The sequence below is a fragment of the Nilaparvata lugens genome, unplaced genomic scaffold (genome assembly GCF_014356525.2).
Source record: "Nilaparvata lugens isolate BPH unplaced genomic scaffold, ASM1435652v1 scaffold1955, whole genome shotgun sequence".
In the NCBI taxonomy this organism is placed as follows: domain Eukaryota; kingdom Metazoa; phylum Arthropoda; class Insecta; order Hemiptera; family Delphacidae; genus Nilaparvata; species Nilaparvata lugens.
The window spans coordinates 49495-63235 of NW_024090268.1; the positions used below are offsets into that span (position 1 = coordinate 49495).

General features: G+C 35.4%; 1 protein-coding gene across 1 annotated transcript; it reads right to left on the reverse strand.

Moving 5' to 3' along the window:
• Nucleotides 1-810: 810 nt before the first annotated feature.
• LOC120355474 (enhancer of mRNA-decapping protein 3-like) lies at nucleotides 811-8156 on the reverse strand. Its single transcript, XM_039443891.1, has 4 exons — nucleotides 7798-8156; nucleotides 5525-5799; nucleotides 1957-2102; nucleotides 811-973 (listed from the first exon to the last, which is right to left on the reverse strand). The coding sequence occupies exons 1-4, from the start codon at nucleotides 7959-7961 to the stop codon at nucleotides 911-913; spliced, it is 648 nt and encodes a 215-aa protein (XP_039299825.1). The 5' UTR covers nucleotides 7962-8156; the 3' UTR covers nucleotides 811-910.
• Between the last annotated feature and the right edge of the window lie 5585 nt (nucleotides 8157-13741).

Here is a 13741-nt window from a genome sequence, read left to right on the forward strand (position 1 = left end):
TAACGACTGCTTTTTAGGCAGCCGGGACCGACGGCTTAACGTGTCCATCCGAAACACGGGAGTGGCCCGAGATTAATATCTTGCCCGGGCCGGGATTTGAACCCGGTCCTCTATTTTGGAAATATATGCGTTGGAAAATTAAATTTAATAAATCTCCAAAATAGTCAGTCATTAATGTTTTACCTCATAGGTTATATGTACTATAGATATATACACAGTATATAGAGTATACATTATCTATAGTACATATAATATATATTACATAGTAGATACTGTGTAGGTTACAAATTCAGCAATCAATGAAGTGGACTGGACAAAAAACATTATATTGCTTTGGAAAAATTTCAAAGTAATTATTCAATAGTACAAGTAACCTTTTTAAAGCATAAATTATTATCCAAAAAGGTTATGTTCACTATTGGAGCACTTGTAGACTTGCAAAATTGTAAACTTGTAGATCATAATTTTTTGTGAAACGTGAGTACTTGTAAACTTGTAACTACAAGTACTTGTCCGTAACCATGGTTGGTAACAATACTTGTACCTTTGTGAAACAGGCCCCAGCTATCTCGTCTGTTAATTTTTTCTAACGTACCACTATAGCATTGAGTTAACACAGACTTAGCAAATAGCAGGAGTTAACGAATAGCTCGACTTAGCCAGCTAACTCCAACATTGTGAATACCCCTAGTAAGATGCAGATACAGATATAATAAGCATAGAATCAGCTGATGAAAAGTGAAATGCGCGTGCTCGTGGCACATAAGTCTGTACGCACCTTTAGAAGACTATGATAAAACAATTACTCACCAGTTACATCTCTTTTTTGGCCACATGCAGAGGAACAGAAATTTATCCATCAGTCATGGGATTTGACTTCAAGTACTTCTCGTTTTTTTATGCCTATAATTCACTGGCTTGTCAGTTTGCTTACCAAGTCTGGCTTTTGCGCATTTATTTCGTCATACACTGCCTGAAATGAGAATATTAAAATAAAACTATGAGTGATCCACATGAATTACAATCTACTAAGTCATCATATGAACTATAATAGTATATTTCGCACCTAGGGCCGAAAATGAGACTTTTCCGGCTCGAAATCGGTTTTCAAGTCCGAGGCCGTAGGCCGAGGACTAGAAAAGATTGATAGCCGGAAAAACATTTTTGCCCATGGTGCGAACGCACCACACAGCAAAATAAACAATATGAGAATGATTGTTCACTAAGCACTTCCGAAAGCAAAAGTGGAAGGTCATAGCTCTAGCAAATCTGAGGTAAAATCCGAGTCAAAAGTTATGAGTGTTTTAAATTTTGATCCTTGAGGTGCGCGCCTCTCCTCAAGAAAATACTGTAATGAAGTGCATATAACGGGTGATTCTCATAGGAAATAATCTCATTAACTTACATAATTGTGCGAAATATCAGTGTGACGACAATTTAGTTGGTGATGATGGTTGAAGCTAGAAATTAGATGTTTTTCACAATACAAGGAGCTTTTTGTCAGGTGTTCAGAAGTTTTTAATCCAAAAAAAGACGAGAGCAATTTTTTCTGTCCGAGTACTGGATTTGGCGAAAAAAACTGGAAAATGAACAGAAAATACGAGGTTTTGGGCCACTCTTTATCTAGCATAAAGAAATTGGTTTTGGACTTCTCTCGTGTATCTAAATAATATATTTAAAAAAAACATAACTAACATATTGCAAACACCAATGTATATAGTGACTGGACTATTATTGTTACTGTATATTTTTCTATTACCTATACTATATTGTTGTTTTATTCCTCATTGTACTTTTGTGTGTTGCGAATAAATTGAATTGACTTAGTCATAGAACATTTCACATTTTAAACTGTGACATCAGATTATCTATGGTTATTATAAAAACGGTATTGGAACACCTATTTCGGTTATGACAATTCAATTTTTTCACATCACTAAAACATCTTCCACTCACCTTTTTGTTGAATAGAGCCAAATTTTTCTCGAAATCGAATTCTTTGTGCATTATATTATCTACGGGCTCGCCAAAACACGCTTCGTTCTTATCAACCCATCTACTATTTTGTCGAGGTCGGTCCTTTTTATTTGGTGTTGTACCGGCTGAAAACAATCAATTATTTCAATCACCATTTAAACAATCGTCATGTTAAATTATTTTCCCAATTAGGACAAGATCTTTAATTTTATTCTACTAGTAGTTCTGTGAACAGTAAACCTCGCACTCAAGTTACATTGACCTGTTGCCATGTTTTCTCAAAAATTAATAAATAATTTATCAATTTAAAATGTCTAGAAAAATCCTGAATAAACATAGAGCTTTCTGTCCTATATCGTACCGTGACGTGTCGTCCCGGAATGTGAGTGTGAGCGCTGTTATCAGGTCTGGCTGCAATTGTCTACAACGTTGATGGAAAGATACATTTTCAAGATGTTTGATGTTTTTGAACGGGTAGTATACTATAGTCCACTAGACAGCTGATTTATGATGGATAATTCTAATCTGATTTTCACTCCAATATTGGCGTATGAAGGAGGCTCCTTTTTCCTTTTATATTATCCTTGAAATGCAAAAATTTCCAAAAACCTTGTATATACGTCGACGCGCAATTTAAAAAGGAACATAGCTGTCAAATTTCATGAAAATCTATTACCGCGTTTCGCCGTAAATGCGCAACATATAAACATTCAAACATTAAGAGAAATGTCAAACCGTCGACTTGAATCTTTGACCTCACTTCGCTCGGTCAATTATACTCAGCAGAATTGAAGACGTTTTATTCATTGTTGAAACACGTTAAAAATGTCAAATGTATACATGAAAACACATTACAACAATGGAGCCGTGATCACTGAAATTCTGATCCATGATCACTGGAACAAGTATTGTGTAACTAATCAACGTTTTGTTTCTTTCTCAATCATAAGCATCACAAATACCTCATTCATGAACATGATCATAATATATTAGCAAATCAATTATTGCAACAGAATTATACAAAACCGTACAAAAGGTCCATCATTATTCTCATATGACTGAAAAATCCCTGGAAAGACTTGTAAACTATCAAGGCTTGAAGAGTAGCCCTGAATATCATAAACATTAAAAACATTAGCAGTAACTCTATATCTGGTTATTCAAAAATTTGGGAAAACAGAGGAGCGCTGAACAGCCGTTTTGCTGTTCCTATTTCGGAACTGGCAAACATACTCGACTGTAAAGAAAACATATGGTTTCATTACAGTAGAGTATGCTGTAATGAGAATCATATGTTTATTTGTTCTGCAAACATCTGTTTACCGGCTTGATTTCATGCATGGAAAACAGCTGAGACACTATCTTGACAGTTTGTAAAAACTCATAATATGTGGACTTATTTTTTTTTCAAGGTGTTACCCACATAAGGTCATTGCTTGAGGATGGGTAATAAGATTAAATCACCTTGCGTGGCTCCGACCTTGAAACAAGGGGCAGCCATTGCAGACTGGAGTCCATTAAACTTCCGCTAGCTGTCGTGGGAGCGCGGAAATTGAAATGTTCGGAGCTCTAATGTATATGGCATTTCCATTTCCGTGTTCCCCTGACAGCTTGTGGACGCTTAGTGGAAGTTACTGTTGTCGCTGTGTGCAGCGTGCTCTAGCGTTCAGGATGCATTGACATTGAAAGTATTAGACGAAAATTTATCAACATTTTATTCACATAGAAACTTGATATTTATTTCTATATCATTATCTCTAGGCTATATCATTATTTCGATATCATTAGTTGGTAGGTTGAAGTAGGGAGAAAAGATAGCATAAAACCTCAAGCTATATTTTTTATGGTTGAAGCAAAAGTTCAAAAGAGTTTCAAACAAATGGAAATGTTCATCACAGTTCTAAATTCACGAATCATGTATCATTTGAATATTATGAAATCTCACCTCTGAAACTCGTATTGATTCCACCTCCACTTCATTGGTGTTTGGTGAACAGAATAGTATACGAAAATAGTATACGCTCTCTACTATGCACAACTATCAACTGCATTACAAATGAGCGCATAAATTGATTTATCCATTCTTTTTCCCTAAAGGACTTCAGAATGCATTTACGCCCAAAAATGAGCCTAGCAAGCTAAGCCCACCTTGTGTGGAACCATAGAGAAACAATAGCATAAGTAGATATCCCATGGTATAGGGCGTTTATGTCGCAACTTTTACTGTTATCTCGAGTCCATGTAGTTCTTTCCTGTGAAGCTTTATGATGCTGGTAGTCTCTCATATTGTGCCGTTCATACACTCTCACCCGGTCAAAACAGTAAAAATCAACAATAATCGACAGTAATCGGCTTGAGATAACAGTAAAAGTTGCGACATAAACGCCCTATAACATGGGATATCTACTTACGCTATTGTTTCTCTATGGTGGAACTCTATTCCTCAGGTAAAAGCCCAGCCATGTAGGGGGCGTTCGACATTGCCGTGCGTTTCGACATAACCACACTCTCAACATTTGGTAGAGAGTTAGTGGGGAGGATATTTTTAATATTCTTCCCAAAGAATGGACATTGATATGTCCAAAGCTCCGCCAATTTATGTAGATGCATAACAATATAATATCTATAGTTTTATATTACAATTGCTTTTTCATATCATATACAGTTCAATAGTTATTTTTCTTATCTATATTATGTAAATTTATCTATAATTTTGCTGTATTGTAAGCTATTGTATATAAGTGTATAAGCCAGTATATTTGTTATCTACATAAAGTACTCAATCAATCAATCAACACTGATACATAGCCTAAAATGTCTAGTGTTAATCAAGAGTAAAAACGAGACAGTATTGAGCGTTTTCAGACGTGTTTGCAGGGCAAGAAGCTCTCCGATTGGCTGATTATCATCTGATTCCGAACGCTAACCCAATCAGCCAATCGAAGAGCTTCCTACCCTGCCGACTCGTTTAAAAACGCTTCAAAGACGTCTCTCTAAAGACGCCTCAAAGACGTCTCTCTAAAGACGCCTCAAAGACCTCTCTTTAAAGACGCCTCATAGACGTCTCTCTAAAGACGCTTCAAAGACGTCTCTCAATATGGTCTCTCCCTAAGCCTGGCATCTTCACAGAGAGAAACTTCTTTTAGTCTACTCATGGAATACACCATCTGGAGTACACTACACTCCAGCCTTTCTTACTCAAATTGTTTTGTTAGCTAATAAGTTTCTCTTAATTTGTTGCTGTGCTCAACAGTTCCTATGAAAATATTTGGAATACTTGGGCGTGTCTGATCTCGTGAAGTATTTATCGATTTTTCCTTTCCGAGAGCATCGAGTTTGACACAATAGTATTACTCTTCGATTTCACTTTCCATTACGATCTCCTTGTTGATGATCACTTTTCAAATACCGTACTTGAATTACGACATAGCATTAATAATGAATGACTGCTATGTCGTAATTTAAGCATTTAAAAGTGAACAATATTAGTATTTATTCTAAGAGTTTAGCTTATTGGTTTTGAATATGATAAATATTGATGGATTACCTTGATACGAGTTTTGTGAGGCTGAAAAATCAGTTGGGACCGTCGCTTTGGTGGCCAATTCCCCCAAATTGTGTGAAGAAGAGGACTGTGGCATTGTCATCCGGTTCATGACGCAATTTTTAGGCATCGATCTTGAAGCAACAATATTTTCACTCACCGATCTGTCCATCCTCTTCGCTACAGGCTTTCTCACTTGTACTCTGCTAGTCGCTGGTTTAGTTTCTTTGTTTTCTTCCGCAGTTTTTAGAATTGATAAGTTTTTAATCATCTCCCACCTGGAACAGATTGCAACATTCATAGATTTAAATAACATTTTATATTCTACTTGTTTAAACTATATTAGAGCTCACCTAATCTTTACAATAGAGAAACTATAGCAATCTATAGAAACCTATAGGGCGTTCATGTTCCATATTTCACTGTCAACTCAAGCAGATAGTCCTAGTAATTATTTTTTGTAAAGCTGTGTGACGGGTAGACTCTAACCGTCCTTATACTCTCACCAGGCCAAAACAGTAATAATAGACAGTAGTCAACAATAATTTGATCGAGTTAACGACCTTTACACACAAGACATGGTTAAGGTCATCTAAAGGATATCTTCAATCTTCATTTGTAGGACCATTAACCAGCCAGATGAACTGGTAGGTCATCACGTCAATATACAATTTCACACAAAAGTTTTTGACAACAATGTCACGTCAAAAAATAAAACATAATGACATAGATGGCTAAACACGGTGATGGCCGCTAAATGTCAACTATAGACTCCTGAAAAAATTCATTCAAGGAGTAGTATGGTCTGGCACGCAGTCAGGACTTGAGTCTCCTCTTAAACTCACTGTCACTCAAATGACGCACAGATGGAGGTAGCATATTAAACATTTTAATAGCGATATTCGGATAACAGTTTTTAGCCTTACTTAGCCTACATCGAGGAACATTGACGTCGAGAGCATTTCAAAGTCATCTTATGCTATCTTATCTCTACGGCTTGACTGAAGGTTCTTCAAAAGTTTTAACCTTTAAAAATGGTTTATTATTATGTTTTATTATAATATGATTTAATCAAGTTATATTCGTTCGTTCGTGTCAGGTGATACGAGCCTAGGCCTATATGCTTACTTTACTTTACACTTACTTCACTTTATGCTTCGCCCACAACACTTGTAATGTTTCAATTTGTAAGCATAATGGCATTCACCTGCATATCTATCTAACATGAACATAACTCACTGTTTCAACAGCTTTGTCATTAAAAATGAAAAAGCCTTGTGATTTGCATGCTGGTGCTAGCCAGTGTGGACATTCAAAGTATAGCACGTCATCTGCCTCCAAGTCGAGCAGGTTTCTCTTGTACAGGCACACTCAGCTCTTAGACGGTTCAGGATCTTGTCATATGATAAATCTGCTGCTGTTTGTAGTTGCTCCTGAAGCTTCATGCCACTGCCATCTGTGTTCTCATGCTACAGCTGAATCCGTGTCTGGACAGCACAAAAGTCCAGCATCTTTGTCTAGCTTGAGCAACTAAGTCGGGATTCTAGTCTGTGATTAACATGAGTAGGCTATAGAGAAACATTGGATGCATATTATCTTCTAAGGCCTGTCAAGCATGTGGCTAGAATATGTAGGCCTAACTTGACCTAAAATCCTTTCTTCCTAGGTAACTTTTCTATAACTTATTGTAATAGAAATGAGAGTAAACACATAATACAAGTATTCAGTATCTTTAGAAAGGTTTTTAATAACTTGACAATACAAGGTACTGTATTGAACTGGAATGAGTTTGTTTGGAGACACCTACATGCTCACATTTGCCTATCCTTCCTTTTTTATTCGAAAAGAAAGTATCCAAACTCCAATGTTGTGATCATGCCAGGTTTATCTGGATCAATCGTGTCAAGTAATTACAAACAATATTCGCAAACTTTCGGCAGTATCACAGTCCAGCAAAGCTTGGGGCTTTGTAATTGGACCAATTGAATCTTAGTGATTTTGAATTCAGTCAATAATGATTCTGAGTTTACGTCCAGCTGCTAAATGCTTGTATGTTGTAGCAATCAAACTAAGACATCAGATATAACTTGGGCCTAAGTCTGGTCTGCAATATTCAATGTTTTGGTCGTATCTATTTGTAGTTTCTAGGGATCCTGAGTGATTTGTAAGCTCAAATATTAGAAAGTCATGCTAATTTTCAGATATTTACCTATATCATATGGCTCTGTTTATGAGTATATAGATTGAAATAATATGAATTAACTTAGCCTACTTACATTATGGTAACATTGCCGTCAGGATGAGGAGCACCGTTAAGAAATGCTTTCTTTAAAATTAAGATTTGCTGTTCCTTGTTTATTTTATTAACTTCGCCTTGATAAGTCCCATGTAAAGGTCCACAATCCACTGAAACTGTACATCCAATCCACTGCTGTTCCATTTTGATAAGTTTTACTACGACTACAATGCGTTAATAAAATTCACTAAACTCGATTAACACTTCCAAAATCCACACAAATTACAAAGTATGCTAAAGGTTTGTGTTCTCATTTGCACGATAATGTGCTTTAAGTCAAAAGTGAGAAACAATATTAATACAGGTCAATTTCTATTTCATTGATGAAGTGATGATGCTGAATGCTGAACCAGCTGCTAAACCTCTGTACAAGTAGAACGCAAAATACAAAGCTTCCGGCATCATCGCCCAAAACGTGCAGCATGCTCGCTCTATATAGCAATGTGTGTCCAAAAGTCAAGGCATGCGGGTGAGTCAAACCATAATAATATTATTAAATTCATTCTTTGTTCAAACATCCTATGCATTTGACATTCATCCAGTAAATGGTTACCAGTATTGCCTTATTGATTGAGATACTTTCCTCACCTAATAATACTGTAGGCTAATTAGCTGTAATCCTTGTACCGGTAAAGTAATAGTTGAATTCATTCTAACAATATGAATTAGAATGTAAGTGATGTTTTTGCACCCCCCTTCTCTAAAGATTTATTTTAGACACTGGATTTTCAGGATGCAGTTCTTAATACATATGACAACTTATTATGTAAACTTCTAAATGACAAGGACCAAGTCAGGTCCACTTCCAGACAAAGTCAATCCAAATCTGTGGTACCTATGAGGTATGAATATGATGAGAAGTATGAAGTAGGCTACTGTAAGATCATAAGAATTAAATAGTATATTATCGTTTAAGCAATCAATGGATTGAGTGCTTGAATGCTGGCTATGTAAACCAAAAGCCCTAGAATAACATCAAGCAGAATAGAAGAATTAGGCCCACCGCAAAGTAGACCCATGTTAATCCATGAAAAACAACCCACCCCGTGGGATGTTTTGTAAACCATTGCTAATATTGCTATAGAATATTATCCATAACCAATCAGCTGACAAGTGGATTATTCATTGCATGTATTACACAGATGTCTGGAGAAGCCTAGCACTGGTTTACAATACATCCCACGGCGTGGGTTGCTTTTCGTGAATTAGCGTAGATCTACTTTGCAGCGGGCTCAAGCACTATGGTTGGATGTTAAGTCATGTCAGATGACCTGCAATCATTCTGGTGCAACCTGAAAATTCTGACACCAGTCGAGGGCCAGAAGAGTCACTTATCTTATTTTACCTATCAATTGACTAGTAGTTCTGTAAACAGTAGACCTCACACAGTATTCTCATCCACAAGTACCTGATTGAAACTATAGACCTTATTGAAATACAGCAATAGACTGGCTTCTCCACACATCTGCGTAATCACTTGTCAGCTGATTTATGATGAATAATTCTATAGTCTGATTTCTACTCTAATATTTGCGTATGGACGAGGCTCCTTTTTCCTTTTATATTATCCTTGAAATGCAAAATTTCCAAAAACCTTGTATAAACGTCGACGCGCAATTAAAAAAGGAATATACCTGTCAAATTTCATGAAAATCTATTACCGCGTTTCGCCGTAAATGCGCACCATATAAACATTTAAGAGAAATGCCAAACCGTCGACTTGAATCTTAGACCTCACTACGCTTGGTCAATAATGATGCTTGTTTAAAAAAAAAAACTTAAAAAATTGCATGGTTGCCTGTAAAGTTGGTATACGGGCGAAAGTTTTACGTGACAACGACTTTAAGGGGCATGTCTAGGAAGGCTGTTCAAAAACTGTAGTACTAGGTAAATTTAAATGATGAGATGGAGAACGGAGTCAAAAAGCATGCTGGCTCACAAACATTGGTCTTCATAGCTCTACTCTCTCTCAATCGATGCGCTCTCTCACACATCAGTCTTCTCTTTCTAGAGAAAGAAGTTCATTACTTCAGTAGCACACTATCACAATTGACACGCGCACTCACTCTCACATCAGTCTTCTCTTCCTAGAAAAGTCCATTATTATTATTATAATTATACACTGCATTGTCTACTCATTCTGCGGCTGTTCTAACATGACTGATCTGCTTTTGAGTAGCCTGGCTATAGATTGTATTCTATTGCTTCAACAGTGTTATCAAAGAACACACTTCATTTGACTAATTCTTCTAAATCGACATACAAGTTCATTAATATATGAGTGCACTATCTATATATATAAAAGCGAAATGGCACTCACTCACTGACTGACTTACTCTCTCACTCACTCGCAGAACTAAAAATCTACCGGACCAAAAACGTTCAAATTTGGTAGATATGTTCAGTTAGCCCTTTTGAGGCGCACTAAGAAATCTTTTGGCGATATTTTAACTCTAAGGGTGGTTTTAAGGGTTTAAAGTTCGACTTTTAGCATGTATATTCTTATTCCAATATCTTAAAATTATAATTGAAATGTCCATACCATATGTTAATATAGAACTATAATCTAGAGAGAGTACCTCTTCGAAACAGTTCTGTGGGTAGATGACACAAGCTGATAGTCATGATTTGTAAACTTTTCAGGAGAGCATTTTGAAAGTTTGGCATAGCTGCAAAAATTATCTATCATATTTTTTCTTACCCATTTTAAACTAATATAATCAGCTGGTCATTGACTATTTGAATATAAAATATCAAGGAATAAAACATTTATTCAAATTAACTATTGAGGATTTTTGCTAGTGATGTCAGAGATATCATGTTTTGCCATCTGCCAAATGTTTCAAATCACAATGTAACAGTATAGGAAATATCTTAAAAATCGATTATTTAGAAATTTGAATATATTTTTAACAATTAATTGATATTATTTACAAGTATTGATCAAGTTAAACAAACTTGAACTGTTTGCAAAGTTGTATGGGTTATGTAGTTCTCAATAGAGGTTATTGATTTTCAGATTTTATAATAGCCTACCAGTACATACACTTATCAAATTTTGTCATCTTTTGATAATTGGATTATAATACAAACCGGTAGAAGAGTGTTGAGATATATGTACTTATCAATATTTGTCAACTTGGGGTTTGGAAGAAAATGCTCTTTCAGGCTTGAGCAAGGTTATATCTCAGCTATTTAAAGAGATACAACATATTTAGTTACTAGTAGGGAACCCGTGCTTCGCAAGGGTCTTTCTTAAAACTTAACGTAATGAAATCTAGAAGAATTCAAGGCCTATGTACAGTGAGTCAGTCATTCTATCAGGGCACGAATAATTTTGAAATTTTAATTAAATAAAACTGGAAGAATATAATTTATTTATGTAAATAACAACACCTCCATTGAAAGACATATTAACTGCATGCGTTTTCATATTGCCGATACAGCATTGATGAAACTGTGGACGTTTATTTAGCATTTGTCTCAAAAATTGTTCTAGCTGAAAATTAATAATCCATGCCACGTGTAGGCCTAAACATTGCATCAGGAAAACGAAGTTTCAAAACTATGTTTTTCAGGTAGAAAGCAATATAGAAACAGATGTACCTTTTTTAATTTCGATCATATGATTTGGTGATTTTTTAATGAAATCTAATGTATCATTAATGAAATTTAAACATTAGGCTAATTCTGAAAAATCTAAAAGGAAAATTTAAATTTGGGCTTCCAGGTGCACGAGATTGATATTTTTAGAATCTATGTGCAAAATTTGGAAAAATAAATCATTCCCGTTTTTCCGGTATGCAATCCACAAGTTGACAAGTTTTGATACGAACAAACACAACCCTACTCTCTCTTATTATATAGATACCATCTTAGACTATAGATCTAATTTTTCTGAACACAACCATATGCATAACTCAATATGTTCAAAAATGTGACTTATCAACTTGTGTCATCTACCCACAGAGTTGTTCTGGTAACTAAATTAAAAATTTTGTCAGATTGGCATTAAGTTGAGTTGACTTTGTTAGGATGGCACCAAGTTTAAGATTGAAATGCATTTATCCAGGACCTCCTAAATACCAATTTATCCAGTCTCCTAAATACTATTAGGAGGTCCTGATTTAACGCGGAAAAATGATTGGGTACTGCTACTTCAATCAGAGCTATTCCTAGGAATATTATTACTACTAGCCGTCAGGCTCGCTTCGCTCGCCATATCGTCTAGCCAGGGGCTCCGCCCCCTGGACCCCCGACTGGATTGTCCAAGAATGAGATCATCAGGCTTGCTTCGCGCCTGCATTTTTCATTTGAGCATTTTTATCATATGTTACGACGATCCAGTCGGGGGTACAGACTAAATGTCTGGCTAAACGGATATGGCGAGCGAAGCGAGCTGACGACCAGTATTATATAGATACAGTAGTGCTGAAGGCTGTTAATAAAATGGTTCATGCATAGACAAATATAAATCATGATCCTTCATTCTTGAGATTCAAATATATTTATTTTGATTCTAGATAGGAATTAATTTTTCCAGTAATAATATTGTTTGGAGTACATGATCAAATATTTCAATGTATTTATGTATATTATCAGGGAAAATCACAAACAAAAATGATTCAAATAATATAATAAATCAAATTGGTTTTTATTATCCATGATAACATGAAACAGCTGTTATATAGCTAAGTTAAACGTTATATTTTCGAGCTCAAAATTTAAGTGGTTTTATTCTTTATTTTGTGAATTTAAAGTTTTTACAAAAGTTTTACTATCAATCTATCAAAATTTAAAATTGTTTGTTTTATTCTAATCTATACTCTCAGATTGTGATTGGTGTAGAAAATTAAAATGGACATAACCTATGTATAATATTTGCACAATTTGAAACTGAATTAGGAAATTGAAAAAGTTTTGGGCAATAACCTGTTTTTTCTTTCCCGATCATTATATTGTTTGTGGTAATCTAATAAATAAATAATTAACAGGGCACAAAAACTCAAATCATACAACAACGCTAAATATTATAACGCTACAATGATTCATAAGCATAGTTGTTTTATTCAGAAGCAAAGTACTTGTGACTGTATTAGCACGATTCAGAACTGGGCTTATACGGTAGCAAATATTACGAGAAGTACCTAATTCCTGATTCACCAAAACAAGTGCAGATCACCATGTACAACGGCCTGTAAACAACTGAACAATGGACAGTTGATAACTGTCTATTTTTCTATTTTATAAACAATCGAATTCATTTCTGGTCAATTATGAATATAATAGAATCTACCGCGCAGGCGCCAGCAGGCGCCTAAACCCAAAAAAGTTATGATTCATTATAAGCATAATTTTATTCAGAAGCAAAGTATTTGTGATTCTGCACGATTCAGAAAACATTCCAAACAAGAAGATCGTCAGTCGTTACAATATTGACCCTATTGGAAACCCCCCTCACTACAATGACAAGGACGCAGTCTGCGCAATCACCCCCCCCCCACCAACAACGTTACCACTCTGGACAATGACAATGTACAGTGTCATACTGTACATTAGTTTCTGCATTTCACCTTTCTTCCAATTGAATACTTGTACCCTATTACCACTTCAAAGAAAGTAAATGTAATTAAAAAAAAGTGAACAGAGAATTGGCTTATCTTGGAAATCTTGCAGTATACTAAAAGTATTTTTTTATTGCAGAAATTTTCGTTGAAGCATGAACTATCATTCATTCATATTATCCAATAACTTACTTTTTCTCGAGAATTTAGGAATCCTAATTGTTTTCTAATTACAGTATAAGAAAAAAACATGTAAAACTTGATCTCTCCAAAACTAAATTTTTCCGGGTAGTTTCATGTAAAGTTCTGGGTTGAATTTGAATTGCCATGCATGGCCCAACATGGATAATAAAGAATTCG